The sequence below is a fragment of the Plodia interpunctella genome, chromosome 20 (assembly GCF_027563975.2).
Source record: "Plodia interpunctella isolate USDA-ARS_2022_Savannah chromosome 20, ilPloInte3.2, whole genome shotgun sequence".
Lineage (NCBI taxonomy): Eukaryota > Metazoa > Arthropoda > Insecta > Lepidoptera > Pyralidae > Plodia > Plodia interpunctella.
In genome coordinates this window covers 1,641,986-1,663,701 of record NC_071313.1, presented here as the reverse complement: position 1 = coordinate 1,663,701, position 21,716 = coordinate 1,641,986, and the positions used below count along the sequence as shown (strand labels likewise).

Sequence of the window (21,716 nt, the reverse complement as noted above, 5' to 3'; positions counted from 1 at the left end):
CATCGCATCAAAGAGAGATCTCTTTAGGCATTGGCAAATGGCATTGTTTGGCAAAATATGTGATACTATTTAATTTTAACATCTTTCTGTGCCATATTTTGTGCGAATAAATGATAAATAAATAAATAAATGGTGAGATCAACATTACGTTGAACAAACCGGAGGCCAGATTTATTTATACATTCTGGAGAGGAGTGATGATGCAAAGGCAGACATAATACCAAATAAAATGGAATTTCCCCATGTGGCTGGCATAGTCGCACCAAGCAACTGAAGCCTCGACAAAAAAGTAGATAAAAAAAGAAGAATTGACATAGATACAATCTTCCAGGACATTGTGCAGCTGAGCAGTAGCATGTCCAACATCCAACAGGCGCTGGGCAGCAGTCTGCTGGCGATCTGGAACGCGGACGTCCGCGACGCGGGGCAGTACATCTGTGTGGCCGAGAATGCTGCAGGGTCCGACCATAGACGATTAAATTTGGCCGTACAAGGTACATTACTGGGTTGGGTTGAATTTAAAAAAGTCAAAGCATTCATTTTTATTCAGAAACTAGCCCGCGGCTTCGCTCGTGTGATTTCCCACGGGAGCGGTTATTTTTCCAGGATGAAAGGTACCCTATGTCCTTCTCAGTACTTCAAACTACATGTATGCAAAATTTAAAGAAGATTGGTTGAGTAGATAGAGTGTGAAGAGGAAACAAATAAACTTACTTTCGCATTTATAATATTAGTTAGGATAAGATTAGGATTTGGTTTTTTCATGTCAACTTTATGCTATGTATGAGATAATGTTTTAAGCATTAAATTCACCATTTGCTTATAATATTTTTACTTGAAACAATATAGTTTAATAATAAATACGTGTGTATTATTATTTTACACAAAAGAAACTCATTTAAACAGTATTGGTCCCTGACGTGCCAGATGGCTTACTATTCTTTGGCCATCTGCCTGCCGTCAACCCTCTTTGGGAATACTATTGCTGCCTATGAGCTGTTAAGGGTCTGTGACCCTTAGTCGCCTCATACGACATACACTTTTAAAAAACGATAGTGTACTAATTTCCAGTGCCTGGTAAATGGAGCGTGTGGTCTAAGTGGGACTACTGCAATGTGACGTGTGGTCTGGGTTACCAGCATCGCTCCAGGGTGTGCCAGTTTCTGGATGATGAGAACAATGTTTTTGGTAAGTTATTATTTGGATTCCTGGATTGAAATTTAATTTTTAGTGCAATAAAATATTTTGACGACAGAGGAGTTGAGTTATAATAAGTTTAACGGGTCTGTGTATGTCTGTCCGTGGCAACGTAGCAACCATACGGCTGAAACGATTTTGATCTAACTTTTTATTTGATAGAGTATTTAATCGACCGTTTATTCCGGAAAAAAGAGAGCCAATTTATAATGGAAATTTCGATTAAAACAACATTAGTAAATATTACTTTGAATTTAGATCTTCTAATATACTAGCAGTTGTCTGCGGCTCTGCCCACGACGAATAAGTATTAATATCGGTATGGAAGTAAAGGTTCAAAAGCTAGGCAAAGCAATTACCAAAGTTTGCAGCGTTTAAATTTTTAGATGTTATACCGATGTTGTACATTGACTCACAATATGTTCCAGACAAGGGGACGCGGCCGGACAAAATAATAGTGGACGAATCAGCTTGCAAGGGACATGGGACGGACAGCCGGAAGTGTCACATGCCTTCCTGTGAGGTGAGATATTTGTATGACCTCGGAAATCTTGTAATCAAATTTCCTTTAACACTCAATTTGTGTTTATATATTTTGATAATTCCAGATTCCACTTATACTAAATGTCATCTATCTAGCAGTTTTGCCGTTTGAACTAACCTAACCTAATTGTATCAAGCGTTAAATGGTGCTTCTCTAATAATGCTGTGTGTGACTGTGGAGCGGTTAACTCCATGGCTCATCTGCTGTCTTTGACAAGGAGGGTAATGACGGCGGTCAAAACGCTCGAAAATTCACCCGGGTGAGGATTCGCAGGGAGCAATAAAATCGTCGGGTGGTGTGAATTTGCTTGGCCAAAGCCTAAACCTTGCCTGGCATATAGTGTTGTCCCTATCGTAGGAGGGCTCTGGCCCGCGCTGGTCGCAGTGGTCGCAGTGGTCGGCGTGCAGCGCCTCGTGCGGCGCCGCCATCCGCACCCGCACCCGCCGGTGTCGCTCCAAGGCTGTCTGCTACGGAGATAACGTTCAGGTTATATATGCACTAGCTTCATTCCAATACAATTTAAGTTATAGGGTCAGGGATTTAAATCAAACCGATTTATTCAAAAACAGGCACTTTTTCACGACATATTCTAAATTAAATAATATACGCTACAAACTACTAGCGAACGACCGCTACGAAGAAACTCATTGGTGACTCCGCTCCGGTTGGCACCTGGTCCAGAGAATATCCATCACAATTCAGAGAGGAATGTAGCGAGTGTGATGGGTAGTTTTGAACAGGGTACTATCCGGGGTGGAATTTTGGACTAAAAATGTAAATAAAGTATTTAAATCTATGATTATTCTTACAATATCTACATTGTGTTAAAATTTCATTATCGCCACCGCCACTTTATAATCGTACAACCGATTGAAATAAAACATTAAATACTATTAAAATGCCGAATAACAAAAACATCTGTTTTTTTTTTCTTCAAAAATAAACGCACTGAGAAGATGTAACTTAAACTTTTTGTTAAAATAAATCAATTTAATTTTTCAGATAAGCAAATGTACCGATTTACCAAAATGTGATAATTATGATCAATTGGAAAACGAGGTGTACAACAAGAATGATGAGGAGACCACATCTCTTGTGAGTTGTTATCAAATAGTCGTATTCCTCATGGCTGAAGATCACACGACGATTCTCTAGGCAATATCAGTAGAGTAGTTTGTCATTGCCTTCTCCAATTCATCAACTTCGTCCACTTAGTTGCAATAGTCCACGTCAAGACAACATTTTGTTAATTGATATCCTTGAATAAAAGGCTGCGGTAGACAATATTTGAAGTCATGTACTTCAAATATTGTCTTTTAAATATGAACGGTATATTGATTCGCTCAATATACCGTTTCCTCCTTACCTAACAATTTTTATTGTATTTTTTTTACCTCTATTATCCTCGAAAGAAACGACAAAAGAAAGTGAGTAAGCACTAATTATGTTTCTCAAAAGATTCTCAACACGCATATTTACAGCCCTCCACTACGTCTCGGGCCTTAACATCGTTGGAATCTTTTTATGTCCAATTCGTTATTCTAATAATGTATTTCCCATAAGCAGAGTCCGTACGCACCGGAAGCTACGTACGAAGTGGAACCTAAGCCCGACAATGATGATGTCGAATACCTCCGTGCCAATACTTATACGGAACGACATTGTAAGATATAAAATGTTTTTGTTTCAATATAGTTTATGTATCCACGGAAGCAGTTATTTTCCCGGGTTGAAAGGTAACTTATGTCCTTCTCCATACTTCAAACTGTATGCAAAATTTGAATAAGATTAGTTAAGTAGGTAGAGCGTGAAGAAGTATTAAACAAACAAACTTATTTTCGCATTTATAATATTAATGATAAAACTAATATTATAATATAATATTTTTTTAATATTCATTAGAATAGGATATTAGTTATTCATCAGAGGCCTTAGGAGTTTGTGTTTGTAAATATTAACGGAGACTTCTATGGGATCGAAACAACGCCGACTGGCGGAAAACAGACAGAAATTGCTTCGTCCTATGCATTGCTTTAACGTTTATATTACGTTAAATTTAACGTTATCAATTATTTAAAAACCTCACGCTACATGTTCAGATCCCCCGCCGCAGTACTACGCCGTGGACGTGAGCTCGAGCGCGCGAAGCGGCGCATGCGCCGCCGGGTACTCGCACAACGTCGCCCGCGGCTCCTGCGACGGTGACCACTTTTACTTTGTCTTCACTAGCCGCGCCCCGGGGCTTCGCTCCCGTGGGAATTTCACCGGGCGTAAAATACTCCCTATGTGTTGTTCCAGGTTATATTCTACCCGTGTACCAAATGTTATATCGATCCGTCCAGTAGGTTTTGCGTGAAAGAGTAACAAACTGCGAAAAGTGTTTGTTACTCTTTCACGCAAATGCGAAAGTTTGTGAGTATGTATCCTAACTTTCGCATTTACAATATTAGTAGGATTCGTTCGTTTTTCTTAGACATTACATACATTTTCTTAGTTCTTAATCATGTCCAACCTCCTCACTCCCTCTCATGTGTGCATGTATCTGGTCTTTTCATTCTTTTGTCGAAATTTCTAAGTCAGGTTTCTTATGCCCATTATAATTAACTAGGTTTTGCCAACAACTTCGTATGTCAGTAAAAATCCGTATCCCGTGGGAAATTCAGGAAATCCCTCCTTAGTGCTCTCCTACAGCGTCCTAGGAACATACACACCAAATTTCAGCTTTCTACGCCCAGTAGTTTCGGCTGTCAGTTAGTCACTCAGTAACGCAAGAGTTTTATATAAATAGAAGAAAATTGTAAAATATACTAACATTTACTACCCTACTAATGCTAAGTACTTACTTATCCGTGACAAGAAAAATCGGCTGGTCGAGATTTCTAAAATTTGGTACACGGGCATTAACATAATGTACTAAACATAGTAAACTTATATAACTATATATATTTATCTCGAAATTCCTACGGAAGCGGAGTCGCGGGGTGAAGTTTGTATTTCATAACTTCAGTAACAAAAATTACTATGTATATTGAAATTAACACGAACACGGACGCTCGACGAAACACTTATAACTATAGCAGTCGTGCGTCCCCGGACCTGTTAACAAATAATAAATAGCGATTTCTCAGCAGATATCGACGAATGCACAATGGAATCAAACAGATGCCACGCAACGCAAACCTGCGTGAACACACTAGGCGGATATAAATGCGGTTGTCCACCGGGGTACAATGCTCATGGAGTGGGCAGCCGATGCTTGGGTAACATTAGTTTCTTCTACACTCCTTTATGTCTTCGGTCGGACCACGACAAAGAACAAAGATCGATAGGAGCTCTAACAAAACTTGTATGACGATAAACGAGGCGGTGGGGTATGAAACACCACGGGTGGCTCCGCCCTTTCTAATGAATACAGTTATCAACTACATCTATCGACAAGTATAGTTGTTGAACTAAATCTATCCTTCTAGAATTTCTAGAAATTCAATCTCAGATGAGAGAGTAAGAAAGTTTTATGAAAATACATGACATGACATGATATACATACATACATATAATATATATTTGTAGATATAAACGAGTGTATCCAAGACATCGACGGCTGCGAGTTCGCGTGCGTGAACGTGGCGGGCGGGTTCGTGTGCGCGTGCCCGGGCACGCTGCGTCTGCGCGCCGACCGCCGCCACTGTCTCGAACGTACGGTTTTTTTTTAATTTCATAGAATAAAATAAAAAGTACTTTATAGATACGAAATATTTATGGACTTGTTTAATAAAAAAAAAACAGAGAAATAGTTTATCTTCACTCTGACTAATATTATAAAAAAGTAAGGTTCATTAATATCATTTCATTAAGTTCATTTTTTGTTTGTAATCAACATAAACCGATTTTGTTTAAATTTGACATAGAGGTTGATTAGACCTTCAGGAGTAACCGCGTCTTTTCCAAAAAACGCGGTCGATTTGCCGAGTGTTTGTTGTCTTTTTAAAGGGTATTTTATATCCCATTGTTGGGCAAAGTTTCCCCCTGTACATCTGCGCATTTCTTTGTAATTTTGTACATATTTTTCTTGTCTACAACATGTGTAAATTCTAGTTAAAACTTGTCAAAAAGTAATCATTCTTCCATTTAATTTATAATTTATTTAAATCTGATAATTTATTTATTTTTCTGATTCCAGCTTCTCTATACAGAGAGCCGCTCGCGCTTGACCAAAGCGAGTCAGATGACGTCTACTTGAGCACATCTGTGGATGCTCCCATTAAGTACACGAGGATTGCAGATTAAATCGACGTTGTTATAGATGCCCTAGAATAATTTGTCCTAAGCTGAATATAATAATAAATTAAGAAAATATATAATATTGAAGATAATTATATAAACTTATGAAATATACAAATAGTAGAATAATTCTTATACAAAATTCTGTACCCACCTTACACTAAAATTAAACTCGTTTTTACTATTCAGTGTTTATTTATTTTTCTGATACGATAGATTAACTTTAACGTGTTTGAGTTAATTAAATTTTTAAAATACTTCTCATAAATTTACGATGATTACATGCTAAAAATAACACACATGATTAGATTTTTGTACTATAGTGTTGATTGCATTAGTTGATTGTTTGTCAAAATTGTTTCTAAAGTAGGTAGTGTCGTGGTAATTAATAATTATTAACATTAAGTATTATAGTTTTTGTTAAAATTCAGATACTACAAACGATGTCATGATCAAACGTTTTCGTCGATCGGACGACGAAAACGAACAAAAAGGAACTTTTTTGGAAAACATCGTATTTATCATCTCGTTTGCAATATTGTTTCTCTCTAGAGATATACATATATATTGCAAACGATATCTTGCAATGGGTTTCCGTCGACAACATTGTGAATATTTCAAAATATGAAAGCTTTCTAATTTTATGTTGAGCGTTAAATTCTACGATATGTGAGTGATATGTATACAGTAAGTAGACGACGATTTTAAGAAGATCAAAATGGTAGAAAATAAATGGACTCTCTTCACAGGGCCAGAAAGTGTAGTGGGTATTGGATTTCTATCAGCCGTTTCTCACGTAATAAGAAATTATGTTATTTTTGCCACCATTTTGATCTAACAAATAGTCGCTGAAGAATTAAAGTACTTTACATCCAACTCTGTTAAGTAGCGATAGGCGGCAGGCGCTCGTTGCCGAAGACCTTTTTTATGGGCCCTCGCTTTGGGTCCAAAATTCTCTCGTCGTTTTTTCTGGAGTTTCTGGAATGCAATGCCTTTAGTAGAACAACAAAAATATTCTATACCACTCAAAAATATTGAAACGTAAGAATTTCATTTCAAGTATTAATTAATTTCTTACTGCCAATATGATCCATTTCTCTGCAGCCGCATGATGTTATTTTGGCAAATCATCAGCTCATTCTGCAAGTACGTTCTCTGGTCGTTCACTCTCACGAACAACTGGAAAATATAAGAAAGAAAGATGATGATTCAAGGTTGATTCTTTGGAAAAACGAAAAATTAAGAAAGATTTAGGTAGTTTGAATTTCGCGCTTGACCGTTACCGCCATTTATTTTTTTTATGTGTGCTGCTGTCAAAAGACCAAGTTGCAAATAGTTTGCGTTTTATTATATCTATGTTCTCTTATTATACCTTTGATTCGGAATCCAATCGCCACTCTTTGCTGCGAAGAGTACTGATCAAATCTGTTTTGAGTCGCTCAAATCTCTTCACAGTACGCAATAACTCCGCCTTGAAATTATTAAACAAATATTAGCTTTGATTTGATCGTAAAGGCTTATAATATAAAAATTATTATTTTTATTCTAAAACCTTACTGGAGTCAATATGTCCAAATTAATGTTCAAATCGTCGTGTTTCAGCTTACAATCTGTAATTAATACAAAATGATTATAAAAGTAGTAGTGACTACGTAGGTTTCTTATAATTTAATAAAAAATGCATTCTACCAGGTCCACAAATTTTTGCATTCTTGATCTTGTTTTTAAGGGCGGGCAGTTGTTCCCGTAGAGTTTCAATGGCATCCAGAAGGGTCTTGTGTCGGTTGCTCTCCTTCTGCAGGTCATCATCAAAGTCCCAGGAGAAGTCACTCTGCCGCAGTTCTTCTTGCACATTGACGATCTGTTTCTCCAGCTCTCCATTTTGCCAGGCTGCTGTTTCTCTATGAGAATTTAATGGTTGAATATTGGCATAAGACATCAGTTATATAAACAATCTGACATAATTTGACCCTGTTATTTGACCTAATTACAATGACTAAGGCAAATCTACTTACTATTATAGAAAGATTTAAATATGTATTAAAAAGGGTTTAAAAATATTAAACAAAAGTGTTTAACGTGAAATTAACAAAAAATAAAAGTAATTGCCATGATTTTCCAGCAGAATCGTACATTTTTTTAAAACTACTAACCTGCACACTTTTTCATGTTCCAATTCAGCTTTCAAGATATCAATTTCACTGTCGTTCATTTTTATATGATAATCATATATGATATTAACTATTTTGTTAGATATTTAATGACTATTTACAACAGCCTGACCTTGAAGGCAAATTTCAATTGATTTAATTCACCCTAGTAACCAACCACGATGGCTCTTTAAAAAATGTTTTTCATTTAGCTCCGCCGTACACAGTTTGGATAAATAGAAAAATATTAATTTATTCCTTTTTCTGTTTTAGGTAGTTTCAGTAAAAAAATATATTTTTGCAACTTTAACATTTTTCCCATGTACCTACTTAATAGATTGCACTGTGCTGTGCAGGTTAATAAAACGCAACTGTCATTATCCCATTAATTGACATTGACAGATCAAGTAGAATTATGATTAGATTTAAAAACTTTAGATTCAAATTTTCTACTGGATGTCGATTGTAGGTACGTAAAATAATTAAAAACAATTGAAATAAGATAATTCTCCTAATATTCCGTTAATTATGAGTTTATTAAGTGCGGTGCTGCAAGAGGTAGATAAAGTGAGCACGGATATGATCAAAAAGGACCGGGATGAACTGCTTCCCAAAGTTAAAGATTTAACGGAAAGATCACAACTTCTTTCTTTTGCTTTAAAACAGAATTTCATCGACACGTATGTAAACTTCACTCCTACAAAGAGTTTAGAACAACTTAACTACAAAAACCGAAAAGCAAATATCATTTCCGACTATACAGATCTTGCGACAAAGGTCGAAACTTTACAGAACAAAGGCTTTTATGATGAAGAATTTCAGAAGCACTGGGAGAAAATGTGTAGCGCGTACGATTTGTTCCAAAAATTATCTGTTGCGGTGGAAGGCAAAAATGTTTTGGAACAGGCAAATCATGAATATGGAAGATTCAATTACAGTGATGCTATGTTGGGTGTCATGAAGTTGCAGAATCAACTAAAGACTTTGAAGCTCGATAATACTATGGCGAAAGCCTTGTCAAATCTGACTTCGCAAGCTGAGAATCAACTATCTCTGTACACGGCTAGCCTGAGTATGGAATGGGAAGACTTGTTCACATGGTCTGAGAGTAAGAGTGTTCATTACTTGACATACTCGCTATCAGTGCAGCAGAGTGATCCTGTGCTAATACAAAAAGTGCTAAACACTCTCTATGTTACAAACAGAATGAATGCAGAACTTGGCTTGTTTTCCCATTTCTTTATTGATAAACTCCTCCACAATATCATACGGCACAACTGTGACATATTCACTGATGACCACATTGGAGCTCTAATATTCAACATCAAGATAGACCTGAATGACAACAAGAAACCAAATTATCAGACCATTTTCAACAATTTAACTGCCGTGTTTGAGTTCCTACAGTCCACTCTTGGTTCCCACTTTGAAAATGACAAAACCTTTATAGAAGTCTTTGCAGATACAATAAGGATAAAGTTTTTCAATAAGATCATTGATGACTGCATACGGAATAACTTACCTGCCTGTGACAGCAGTTACCAACATTATAAAACAATAGTTGTAGAGTTAGACTCTTTTAACAAATTCTTAATAGATTTGAAATTTGTCAAAGCCGAGGAGTCTCCGTTAAACAAATACATTACTGATACAGAACATGTCTTGTATAACAAAAAATGTGATAAATTATTATCTGATGTCCGGACATTGTTATCGGAGAGTTTGTCTTCTGGGACAATAATTGTGGGAACTGAGACTAATGTGCCAAATGATTCAATTCTGGATGTGACAGATAAAGATCTTTGGGATTTAAACAGACCTTTATTTTTACCCAAATGTGTGATTTCCCGAAATGTCCAGAAGATTCTGAAGTTGATTGTGGACCATTTGGAGGAGAGTGTGAAGCTGCCTGAAAAGTATAGTCGGCAACTGGTTACATACATCAAAGATATTGCAGTAATGTACCAGTGCTTTGTCCCAAAGAAATTCAAAGTCAACTTGGAGTGCTGTCCATTAGATATTGGTTAGTATTACATTTTTATATAAGATAGACTATATTTTCAAAATTTTATAAGCATCTATTTCCCGATCATATTGTTCATTATTCATATTTAAAATAAAATTAAACTGACAATAATATAAAAGTTGAGCAACATTAACCAATAAAATTCTGCAATGTTTTTAGTGCAAATTTCCTTATTTCCAGCTCTATTCTTTAACAACTGTTTCTACCTTGCACATGGCCTCGTGGGTCCTCCGTGGAAGGCGTCGCTGCCTGCAGACTTGGCCGACCTGCTCATGACTGTGCTCCTGGAGTCCATCCAAAATCTTAGAGTACTGGGGTTGGAGAAGTTGTCTCTGTATTTGAATAATCAGAAGAATATCATCATGCAGAGTATCGAAATCTTAGGTAAAGTTATTGCTTTTATTCATTATCGTCTAAAACTTCAATGTTGTAGAGTCAGCTAGATAAAATTACATTTATAATTCCTCTTGATGATTCCTAAGTTTTCATCTTTCAGTCAATGTTGATGTTGACTGTACATGTATAGTCACGAGCAGTGTAGACAGCGGTAGGTTAGGTTGTCGTAAAAATCATATCAGCTGCCTTTAAGTGACTTGATAAAAATCTGACACCAGTATCAGCAATAACTTTAAAAATATTTTTTGTAAAAGTTGGCAACCCTACTAGCAGAAAAAATAATAATTGTATACCCTTTTATAATCGCAAAATTCAAAATTCTAGAGCCTCCTCCGTGGAGCCATGAGAGTTACGAGCAGTTCGACATAGCCCTGAACCGGGCCACCAGCCTCCTGTCGGCCGCGAAGGCCGGCTGGCTGGCCGTGCTGCCCGCGCGCATGTACCAGATGTCCTTGTGTACTCTGATACAAACCTTGTGCCAATCAGTTTTGAACAGGTTCTTCTCGGATACCCGCCCGATGAAGGAAGAACTGGTTTATATGCTTGCTGTTAGGATTGAGGGCATTGTTGCCGATGTGGATATTTTGTTCGAGGTAAATATTTATTTTATACTAGCTTTTGCCCGCGGTTTCACCCGCGCTTTCTTCATGCGTCATCTCTATCTAAGTAACGTATCGCGAACCTATACAGGATTTTAAGATGGACCATTCGTTATACGACTGTGAAAACTGCTTCAAATTTCATCTAATAGATTTTGCACGATACGCGAACATACAGACAAAATTAAAAAATATATATTTTGGCTTCCTTTAGTCCAATCCTTTGATATAATTGCTGTTAATTAAAAATAACTTATGCAACTCTAAATATAGCACTGTGGGTCATTGGCGCGGTAACACGTTGTTAAACCAAATAGAAAGTAATGTATTATTTACAATCTTAAAGTTGTCAAACTCTGCTCCCATAAAAATTTTGCAAAATTTTAAAAAAATACTATCATTGAAAAGCCGAATTAATTTTATACATTTTCAGGAGCCAATCGAACTGGAAAGCAAGATAACAATTTGGAAGAAGTTCACGAAGCTCCCACAGTTGCTCAAAGCGCAACTCCTTGAAACATCAGTGCTGTGGAAGGAGGACCAGGAGCTAGCCAGCAACTTCGCCTGCGAGGAGGTACGGCAGATCGTCAAGATGAGGTTCCCTGATGATAAATACCGGCTGAAGATATTAAAGGAAATACAGTGATTGCTGTAATATCATTTGTTTTATTTTCAAGCGCTATAAGTTCAAGTTCTGAACAAAATATCAACTGCTTCTGGTAGGTAAAATACAGAGTTAGATAATTCACATGACATTTTTGTTTTAACTTTTTGGAAAATGAGTCATTTGGCATGGGAGTTTTGTCTTTTTTTTTACTTACTCTTAATTTCTTTAATAGGAGCACTCCACATCCTCTCGTGGATGTCATACAAGGACAAGACATCACAGCTGAATCTTCGAAATTTTATGGCTTATTTCATACGTTGACTCCGGGCTTCGCGGCGTCACAACCCCGAATACAATTAGAAACAAACGAAGTGGGAGAGAGATGCACTTAAAAATCCAGTACGCATAACGATTTAGCGTTATTTTAGTACTTTTACCAAACAATCCACTATGTTAACTATGATACTTCCGATTTGGCATCCCGCTACAAAATTCTTCCGTTCATTAAGTGCTATACATAACAATCATTTCACGGATATAAAGAAACAGTATCAAACGTGCTAACTACTGACATTATTTCTGCATCAACATGCATGCAATATTTATATAGTGCTTTAAGTAGAAACACGAAAATTGTTAAGTCTTTCCATGCATGAAATATGTTATGGATACCTCGTGCATAAATTGAGGTGTTCTAAGGGGTCTAGCTGAATTTCACCACATCTTTTTTTGGGAGGACAGGTACATAGTGTTACGAGTATAAAATACCACAGATAAAAGAATAATCAAAATAACTAGGGTTCGATCCCCGGTCGGGTCATGATGGAAAATGATCTTTTTCTGATTGGCCCGGGTCTTGGATGTTTATCTATATATGTATTTGTTATAAAATATAGTATCGTTGAGTTAGTATCACATTACACAAGTCTAGAACTTACTTTGGAGCTGGCTCAATCTGTGTGATTTGTCCTAATATTAAAAAAGAACTATATACCTACAGTATACGATGTGGTAAGATACCTACGGTAGGTACCTTTTTGCGAAGTTTCACTTCTATAAAATAATATCAAGCACCCTTGTAGAAGTGTTAATATAAGTCAAAACTTCGCTCAAAGGATCTACTCGAGGTAAAAACCGTGTTTTACCATTTCGTATGTATATTGGTGTACTTTGTAGGTACCCAACTGGTATAGAAACTTATTTTTAACGCATTTTCTGGATTATTCCGATCCTGACCAGAAATGTCTCACCAATCCTAATACTAAAACTATTAGCTAAACATATTATTTTTTCTTTTTAGAATAAATTCAACGCAATCAAAAATATCACGTGAGATTGGAATTTTAACTAAAACACGTTTTAGGCGTTCGGGAACTTTATAGAAATAAAACCTTAGATTAATAAAAAGAATTACTATTATAATTACTTTTCTGTATTCTGAGAATAAAACACTGAGTGAGTAGAAGATAATTGCGTGCTATATTTACAGTTGCATAAGTTAGCAATGCAAGGGAAAGCGGAACTGGGAAATAGAATAAGCGCCGATCCGTGTTGGATAATAATTGTTTCAATTAAAACACATTAACTTTTCTAGGTGAGTGGGTTATACATTTATTTATGCCCTATCTATACTTGTTAGGTTGGGTTCCATACCTGCCTCAAAGGAAATAAAAATTGAATCCCAAGGGGATTAGTTCGTTGTGTGTCTGTAAAATAATAGTATATAGACGCAAAAAATCATGTCTAAGAAACAAGGGAGTGGACAGGGGGAGCTGAAGCTTCCTCTTCACCTGCGCTTTGGAAGTCGACTACGTTTTAAGTTAATTTATGACGTCAATAAGTGAATTAGTATATAGTGAGTCTAAGTTGAAATAATTTTTTTTATTGAATTGTGAACAACTTTTTTGAAGGTTTCCATTTTTATTTGAGGAACCCTAAAATCCGACATATGGATGGCTGACCCACACATAGGTACCTAATAGAGTTTGGTACAAAAACTAGTTCGAAACTAACAAAACAATATTCTTGGTGATGCGATGGTGTGGTGGTGAAATGTTTAAAAGCTTGTCATCACAATATGTATCTATGTCCTTGAAACGATAAGAGTGATGATCCACCTGATGTTGGCCTTGGCAGAGAAAGTAAAGTCCCGAAACGCATCCACCCATTGCACGAATGCTATATAAGTGAGTGGTGCTTCCTCGGACGCACCATTACGTTACTCGTACATGTTGGAGACCGGCTTTCGATGTCGCAATATGCAACACTTATCGGTAGGTAAAACATAACCTAAACATGAGATAATTTTCGAGACGTCCCATGGCGGAAATTAATAAAATTCGAGAATATTAGTGCGCGTTTTTCAAATTTGGAAAAGGTTATGTTATCTGTGAAGTGTAACATTCAGTGGAAGTGTGAAATGTGATGACAAAACGTAACCTAAACAAAATTCAAGAGCATTTGGTTAGAAATTTTGGCGCGCAAAAATGTTTTGTGAATTTCAAAGTGATAAAATGGGATACAAAGCAAAGAGTGTTTGGAAGAGGCAATAAGGTTTATAATATAATCTGGTATAGAATATTTGTGAATATGAATATGGTCCACCCCCATAGATCGGGCTTTACTTTGGTAAAGTGAAATTATTTACGTTTACATCATTTTGTGATTTCATATCTAATAGCTAAAAACAGGGACCTGTCTTGCATAGAATAGAATGACGTTATTTCAGAGTATAAAAACCTAACCTTTTATCAGATAAAGGCAACAAATTTAAGAATGCTTACTATTTTTTTAGATTTCTCTCGCGTGTTTAATATAATGATTTTCTTGAATGGGGAAAATATTCAGGTGGTTGTTGCGTGAAATATTTTAGCCTGTGAAAGAGTTTAAATAACGAACTTACTTTTAATACTTAATTCATACAATGACAGATCGAATTCTAATCGAGATCTTATTATAATTATTAATGTAGGTATTAATTTTGTGATGTTATCTGGATATGAATCCCAAATTTATTTCGATGTGGCTATTAAATAAAACCCAGTTCTATAGAACATCATCGGAAATACCCTTAACATTATGTCCACAAACCATGCTACCACTAAATATAGATCGCGGAAAAAATTAATCGCGTGCAACTTGAGGCACGCAACGACTTTTTTATCGGGAAAAAAGTTCGCGAAAGATTAAACTGCGAAAACAATAATATAACACGGCTCATTTGTTACAATTATATTGATGTTTATTTTATATTTATTCGTTTTGTTTTCACTTTGTGTTTTATAATTTAAAAAATTTAACAGTCTTTTCTACGCATATCGAACATTAAATAAACAACTGCTACAAAATTGAAATCATCATATAAAATGGTTAGGCATATGTAGGCAGTAAGTTATATTATCTGTTTAACACTTTTTATATGGTTTCGGTAGATACTACTCATTAAAATTGTATTTTTTGTTTCAGACGGCATTCCTGATCATCGCTTTAGCGATCGTCGTCAATGAAGGAAAAAGCGCTGCAGCGCAAGCGGACAGCGAGCCTAAAAATGACCTTATAGCGCAAGAGACCAGACACAGTGCTTTAACAATCACGGACGGCCCAAAGTACGTAGAAAAACCAAGCGCAACTAGAAACAAAACTACAGAAACTCGGCCGAACGTTGAAGCACAAAGTCACAATCGCAAACCAGAACAGAGACCGCCTAGCAAACCTCCAATCAATCTTGACAAAGTACAACAAAGGCCACAAAAACACTACATTGAAATACCCCGAAACTATTATGGTTCACTTCAAAAAGTACCCGCGAGGCAGCAGTTTCCCCAGTCTCAGTTACTGTATCACCCACAGAACTCTTTGTACAACAACTACCAACAAGTGATACCGTTGACGCCACATAAAAATCCTTACTACATCAAACCGCATCAGCAACAGCAATCTAGACCTCTAGCCTTTGCATCGTCAGTGAACAAAGTGACGATCGCCAAGAGCCCGCAACTCAGTCTTCCAGTGCAGACCATCACCGGGGTGAGAACCGAGTCAGTCAGGCCACCGCAGAATGCTCATAAAACAAATATAACAACTACCACTATAGCCACAACCACCACAAGAATCTTAAGAACAAAGCGAATATGGCCAAAAAAGATATTGGAAAAAATGAACGCTACTCTGCAGAATTCAACAAAAAATCTAAGTAATGATACTCAAATTATAAACAACAGCATCAGCGATTCAGATACTGAAACTGCAGAAACTGTTTACAAAGTTAAATACGTTTACAAAAATACAAACACAACCGAGACACCAAAGAAACGCGCATACAGGCCAGTCACGAGGATTCCCAAAATAAAATCAACCACTCCATCTTTTAACGTCAGCGAGTTCCAACCCAACGACTGGATTCCGCTAGTGCCGTCTCATTACGTTAGGTCTGGAAGGCCCGCGCTAAAGAGAATAACTAAAAGATCCGCTGTATTCCCCGGGATACCTGAACAGTACACTGAACCGACTGTACCGAGTAAACGTACGTTATATTTACATTCTTTTGGATTAATCCCCATGAATAATTTGCAAACACCTACACCAGAAATTGCGAGAAAAAAGATGTCGTTTTTTCATAAACGAAAGCGACAATTGAACCCCTATTATTCTGGTTACAGCCCGAAGCCTGGAATAGGAGCGCCACAGCACATATATCTCGACGATCACCAGAGCGAAGCAAGTCACAGCCACTCCCATGCTCACGGCCACAATAATCACCAGCACGAACACCATCCGAAAGTGGTCACGAGAGTCAAACACCACCATCATCACCATCACCACAGATACATAAAAACTGTAGAGAAACCAGTAAAAGTTCCTTATAAAGTGGAGGTACCAAGACCGTACCCGGTTCCTGTCGAAAGAAGAATTCCCGTACCTGTGGAAAAGGTAAAGGTGGTCGAGAAACCTGTGCCTTACCCCATAGGTATTAAGGTACCGCATCCGGTCCCTGTAAAGGTAGTGGAAAAGGAGTATATTCCAAAACCATACGCAGTAATTCAACACGTCCCTGTGGTGAAGCACGTAGAGGTCAAAGTTCCGCAGCCCGTGCCGGTCAAAGTGGAGAAACGAGTGCCTTACCCCGTGGAAGTACAGGTCCCGGTAGACCGGCCTGTCCCCGTCCCCGTGACAGTAGAGAAACAAGTCCCATATCCAGTCCCAGTGAAAGTTTTAGTGCCACAGCCGTACCCAGTTGAAACCAAAGTGCCGTACCCGGTCCAAGTGAAGGTCAAAGAGCCAGTGGAGGTTGTAAAGCACGTCCCGGTCCGAGTGCCCGTTCCCCAACCGTTCGCAGTCAAAGTCCCACATCCCGTCCCTGTTCCTGTCGAGAAAAAGGTACCATATCCCGTTGAAGTTGAAAGAAAAGTGCCCGTGCCGTTCAAAGTGCTAGTGCCGCAAAAAGTAGAGGTTGAGAAACGGGTGCCAGTTTACATCGCGAAGCCGTATCCGGTAGAAAAGAAGATTCCAGTGCCCATTAAGGTGCCTTATCCCGTAAGAGTTCCAGTAAACGTGCCTTATAATAATCCTTATGACGGGTCCTTGTACAACAATGCAGGACCGATTTACGGGGATGGATATTACGTTTCTGGAGGGATATCAGTGTCAGAGGAATCGGTGACAGAGGATCCTCAGCACACGGTGACCGTACACGGGAACACTGGGTTCGCTGGGTTCCAATCCCGTTCCGACGCCACAGAACCAGCGCCCACGACGACGTCAACATCTACGTCTAGCCCTTGAGGAGTCACGGACACTTGTGTAAATATATTTAAGTTATTTATAACATATAAACGGAGAGGAGAGTTATTCAATATAAGTTGACATGTAATAACGCGAGATAAGTTGTTTGGATGTGATGGTGTTGATTGCTCAGTAAATGAATGCTGCTGTGATATTTCAGGTGTATTATTCAAAATATATTGCTTACGAACACTTAAGTGGTCTAAAACTTGCTATGATAAAATCTAATCTTCAGTAAAGTAGCTCATAATAACACTAATCATCCCATATAATTAATAATTTATGTGCATATTTACTGCCCCAATCGGCTTTTACGTTCTCCTTGAAAAATATTGATATAAGTATTTATTTAAAATATCAAACTTCAATATCAATCATAATACGATAAACATACAATTGAATTCGATTTTTTTCCACCAATGCGTTTTGTCCGTGCTCAGAAATTCTAAACTATTAAATATAACCACTTGATAACATCTTCCTGATTCCAGAAATAATTACGGGTTCTAAGTTCAACGTCAAGTGCGTTGGCTGGCGGCAAATTGCTGCGGTCCCATCGTGTCACTCACCCCGTACGAAAGTGAAGTAATAGATTATAGCCGAACGGCGCGATTAAAATCCACAATCGATCGATTGAGGTGTGGCTTGCGGAATTGGAATTTCAGTATTTTCCTTTTTGTAATTACAATTGTATTTTTTACGGCTTGTCAAGCCCGCGCGCCGCGCCGCGAATTAGTCTCGCGGCAATATATGGAACCATCCAACCAATAATACGGCCACGTTGCTGTTGTCAGATTTTGTAGGACTTCTTTCGGGGACTCTTAGATGGGGTGAGGAAACCTGCACACTGGTTGATTATTAACTTGTGTCTAAAATGGAGAAGGCAATGGCAAAGCACTAAATTAATAGTGCCCAGAAAACTGTTGTTTCATTCCACGTAATGACCACGACCCTCATGCATCCGTGAGTAATACGACTATGAAGAAGAAGATAGACTCAAATTACCAAGAATCAGCTTTTTCGAAAGATAATAAAAAATGGCAAAAATACATATTAGAACATTACACAAAAATAAAACTTATGACAGCAAGTAAAAGGCGCCATCATACGTTGAACATTAGCTTAGATAAGCCCTAAGTAGTTTCCGGGAAAAGGCTTGGGAACAAACAAAACTATAGAATTACAATTCAACTTTGAACTTAGTCGCAACGACTTCACATCGCGCGTAGATTTTATTCGATTTTTTTCGTCACTATATTTCGTAAGCTCGCTGTTGCTCACAGCTCCGACCGCGGTAGCTTATGTTTGACCTCGGATCATTAACTATATAGTATCTGTTCCGAATTTAATCAAAATCTGCCCTTCGGTATAGCTGTGAAATCGTAACAAACTTTCTAGCGGACCCTAGGCTCCGACCCTCAATGGCTAAGGAAGAAAACGCTCAGATGAGAAACTGATTATAAGTATGGATTACATATAAATGTATCAGGGCATGGAACAAGTAGCTGATGGGTTTAATGTAAGCGGAAAAGGAAACTAAGCATCGAAAGTGAAAAGTTACAGTTGAGTTGGCATCGCGAAATCATTACGTGGTATCACATGGCTCATTCATATAACACGCTATTTTGTATGCTTCCCTACGACGTTAAAAATTAGTTTTACAGTTTTGGACAATTCGAATTTAAAAAGTCAATAAAAAAATTTACATTTTAACTCAAATTGTCTTTAGACGATATGTATATCAATTTATAATATGCTAATTTTTAGAAAAATGAAATACTTTTATTCATAAAAAATAATTGACTGATTTTGATTAAATTGCAAAACAATGCCACCAATATGCAATATCTAAAAGACAAACAAATAGGTTAAAATACCCATAGTGTAAAATTTATTTAAATAAAAATATCAATTTAGTTAACAGAAATATTGTAAATTCACTTAAATTACTTGACTTTTATGAACTGCCATTCAAGTTCATACACTCCAACAGAAACCTGGTTCTTCTCGTCGTAGTCCACCCACTCTTTCTCTGTCAGATCCACATCCTCAAATTTTTTACCTGAAAAATATTCAGTCAGCTATGTAAATCTCATGCTACTAATGTATCTGCATAAGCTTGAATTACGTGAGGATGTTTGTTAATTAATCACATAAATTCTACTAGATATTTTAATCCTGCTACTTCAAAGCTATTCACACCGCGAGACGTGGGTGTGGACAACTTCAATATAACCATTGGTATAAGTAGTTGTTAAGTTCTTTTCGTTAACAACAAAGAATTATTAAGTTCAGAAGTTTAGAATAAAACTTTGTCGAGATGAAAGGTAGCTTTATATCCTTCATAGCCATATAATGTTACGGCAATTCCCCAAAATGCGGGTACACTTTGGTTTAGCCTGCTAGAACTAGATTTAGTCTTTATCATTTTATTACACTAGACATAGAAGCAGCCAGTCTTCGTTGGCTGAACTTAGGTGTATTGTGTATGAAGTAATATTTACCATCATCCTCAGCCTCCGCTACCCAACCAGATTTGGGCTCAAAGTCAACGGGCTCCACTCCTCGGCAGTCAAATATCACAAGGGTCTTGAATTTGTTCAGATCGTTATTGGTGTACACTCCTGTAAGACATTCAGTTTTGTTATAGTTTCTCAAATCAAGTTTCTTTGTGATATAATAGTTTCTGTTTGTTTGTAATAACTTTATTGTATGAAAAGAAGTACATAAATTAAAATTTAAAAAAGAAAGACACAACATGTGCAACAGCCGACTATCCCATGTAGGGGAACTTTCTTGTCACTGAATAGTCAGTTATCATTATTGCAGGTGACCAAACTCTTTGCAATAGCCCATTCTCAGTCCATCCAAATTTCATTACAAAGACATACATTCAAAGACCAGTACTTCTATCCATTATTCTGCAATAGTTCACACTCCCGCTGAGACCAGCTCATGGGCATATTATTTTATTGGTATATCCGCGGGTGGGATTTGGCGGGAGACCTACCACAACATCAAAACTCTCTAAAGGGCCTCTACGTGTTGGATCCATATCCCCACGCAAGCCGTTCAAAGGACCGGACTTAGTGCCGTGAATTTTTAAAAGGATATACATATTAACAATGAAATCTTTATTCAAGTATCTTAACATAGCTAATGTTACAATAGTAGATATATAACAAAAAGTATAAAAATAAATGTTGCCTGAGCTAGGCAACCATACATAATCCACACAGATAGATTGGCAGGATAGCTATTATTAAATGAAAGTTATGTTATGTAAAAATGGGTTAGAAACTTTTATGATTAAACTTAATAAGACTAGATAGACAAATATTCTACAGACATCTCGATTTTAGTGGGACATCCCAATATTAGACTACATAATTGTACTGTACAGAGCTGTACCGCGCAGGATAGCTCCGTCCTGCATTTTTGAATATGCAGTCAGAAGCAAAATCCCCAACATGCTGATGTTGGGGTACGTTATACAAAGGGTAAATGTATAAAATAGGTAATTTAAATTTCCAATAACATTAAGCTATTGTGTTTTATTAATACTATGAAAAAAACTGACAACGCTGATCATGACATAAAATTGCCGGGCTAAAAAGCCGGTACAATTTCACACAAAAAAGGTTATGTTTACCATTGCTGCCTTCAATAACGTCCATGCTGTTTTCCCTCGAGCAGAGCTTGCATTTGATCAGCAAATTAGTCTCGGACCTGTTGTGTTTCTGCGGAACCTTGTCAGCCTCAGTAAGATCGTGAAACTTTTCTGAAACCTCGCCGCAACTGCTGCATTTAAGCTTCAAAAACCACTGGTAATTGGGGTGGTTGGTGTATAATTTTTCTATGCATTCCAAATTTGCTTTAATTTGGAGGGCGATCTTCACCATTTTCTGCACTTATTCCAAATTTTATCTAAATTTTTCTAAGGAAATGCCTCGGAAATGCAATTTGCAATTTTTCAAAACAACAAAGGCAAGTAGCAACAAAGGCACGTCAATGTCACTGTCATGTCAGTTACCAATAGATATGCTATCCTGAGCTTAGGTTTATCGATGTCCCAAGAGCTGAAAATATGCAATTTCTATTAACATTAATTTTCTCCCCATTTATAATTATATTG

General features: G+C 37.2%; 3 protein-coding genes and 1 pseudogene across 4 annotated transcripts in view; 2 read left to right on the top strand and 2 right to left on the bottom strand.

Moving 5' to 3' along the window:
* Positions 1-6,206, top strand: part of LOC128678652 (hemicentin-1-like) — a 33,476-nt gene extending 27,270 nt beyond the window's left edge. For both annotated transcript variants that reach the window (XM_053760329.1, XM_053760328.1), the window contains 10 exons: positions 332-494; positions 1,072-1,188; positions 1,626-1,720; positions 2,099-2,227; positions 2,744-2,836; positions 3,308-3,404; positions 3,841-3,942; positions 4,873-5,001; positions 5,312-5,437; positions 5,922-6,206. In XM_053760329.1, coding sequence (XP_053616304.1) covers positions 332-494; positions 1,072-1,188; positions 1,626-1,720; positions 2,099-2,227; positions 2,744-2,836; positions 3,308-3,404; positions 3,841-3,942; positions 4,873-5,001; positions 5,312-5,437; positions 5,922-6,028 — 1,158 coding nt within the window. In that variant the 3' untranslated portion in view covers positions 6,029-6,206. The remainder of the gene's footprint in view (positions 1-331; positions 495-1,071; positions 1,189-1,625; positions 1,721-2,098; positions 2,228-2,743; positions 2,837-3,307; positions 3,405-3,840; positions 3,943-4,872; positions 5,002-5,311; positions 5,438-5,921) is intronic.
* Positions 6,207-6,479: 273 nt separating this feature from the next.
* LOC128678649 (uncharacterized) lies at positions 6,480-8,452 on the bottom strand. The gene is made up of 6 exons (XM_053760326.1): positions 8,176-8,452; positions 7,712-7,923; positions 7,580-7,632; positions 7,395-7,493; positions 7,101-7,201; positions 6,480-7,000 (listed from the first exon to the last, which is right to left on the bottom strand). The coding sequence occupies exons 1-6, from the start codon at positions 8,232-8,234 to the stop codon at positions 6,904-6,906; spliced, it is 621 nt and encodes a 206-aa protein (XP_053616301.1). The 5' UTR covers positions 8,235-8,452; the 3' UTR covers positions 6,480-6,903.
* Positions 8,453-8,566: 114 nt separating this feature from the next.
* LOC128678651 (uncharacterized) lies at positions 8,567-17,735 on the top strand (annotated as a pseudogene).
* Positions 17,736-19,449: 1,714 nt separating this feature from the next.
* On the bottom strand, positions 19,450-21,598 carry LOC128678650 (uncharacterized protein). Its single transcript, XM_053760327.2, has 3 exons — positions 21,234-21,598; positions 20,086-20,205; positions 19,450-19,643 (listed from the first exon to the last, which is right to left on the bottom strand). Exons 1-3 carry the CDS (start codon positions 21,481-21,483, stop codon positions 19,528-19,530), a joined length of 486 nt encoding a protein of 161 aa, XP_053616302.1. The 5' UTR covers positions 21,484-21,598; the 3' UTR covers positions 19,450-19,527.
* Between the last annotated feature and the right edge of the window lie 118 nt (positions 21,599-21,716).

Coding starts and splice junctions, on each gene's coding strand:
- LOC128678650 (XM_053760327.2), bottom strand. CDS start 21,483: ATGGTGAAGATCGCCCTCCAAATTAAAGCAAATTTGGAATGCATAGAA. Junction 20,206..21,233: donor CGTTATTGAAGGCAGCAATG/GTAAACATAACC, acceptor AATGTCTTACAG/GAGTGTACACCAATAACGAT. Junction 19,644..20,085: donor AGCGGAGGCTGAGGATGATG/GTAAATATTACT, acceptor AATATTTTTCAG/GTAAAAAATTTGAGGATGTG.
- LOC128678649 (XM_053760326.1), bottom strand. CDS start 8,234: ATGAACGACAGTGAAATTGATATCTTGAAAGCTGAATTGGAACATGAA. Junction 7,633..7,711: donor TGCAAAAATTTGTGGACCTG/GTAGAATGCATT, acceptor TATTAATTACAG/ATTGTAAGCTGAAACACGAC. Junction 7,494..7,579: donor ATTTGGACATATTGACTCCA/GTAAGGTTTTAG, acceptor AATAATTTCAAG/GCGGAGTTATTGCGTACTGT.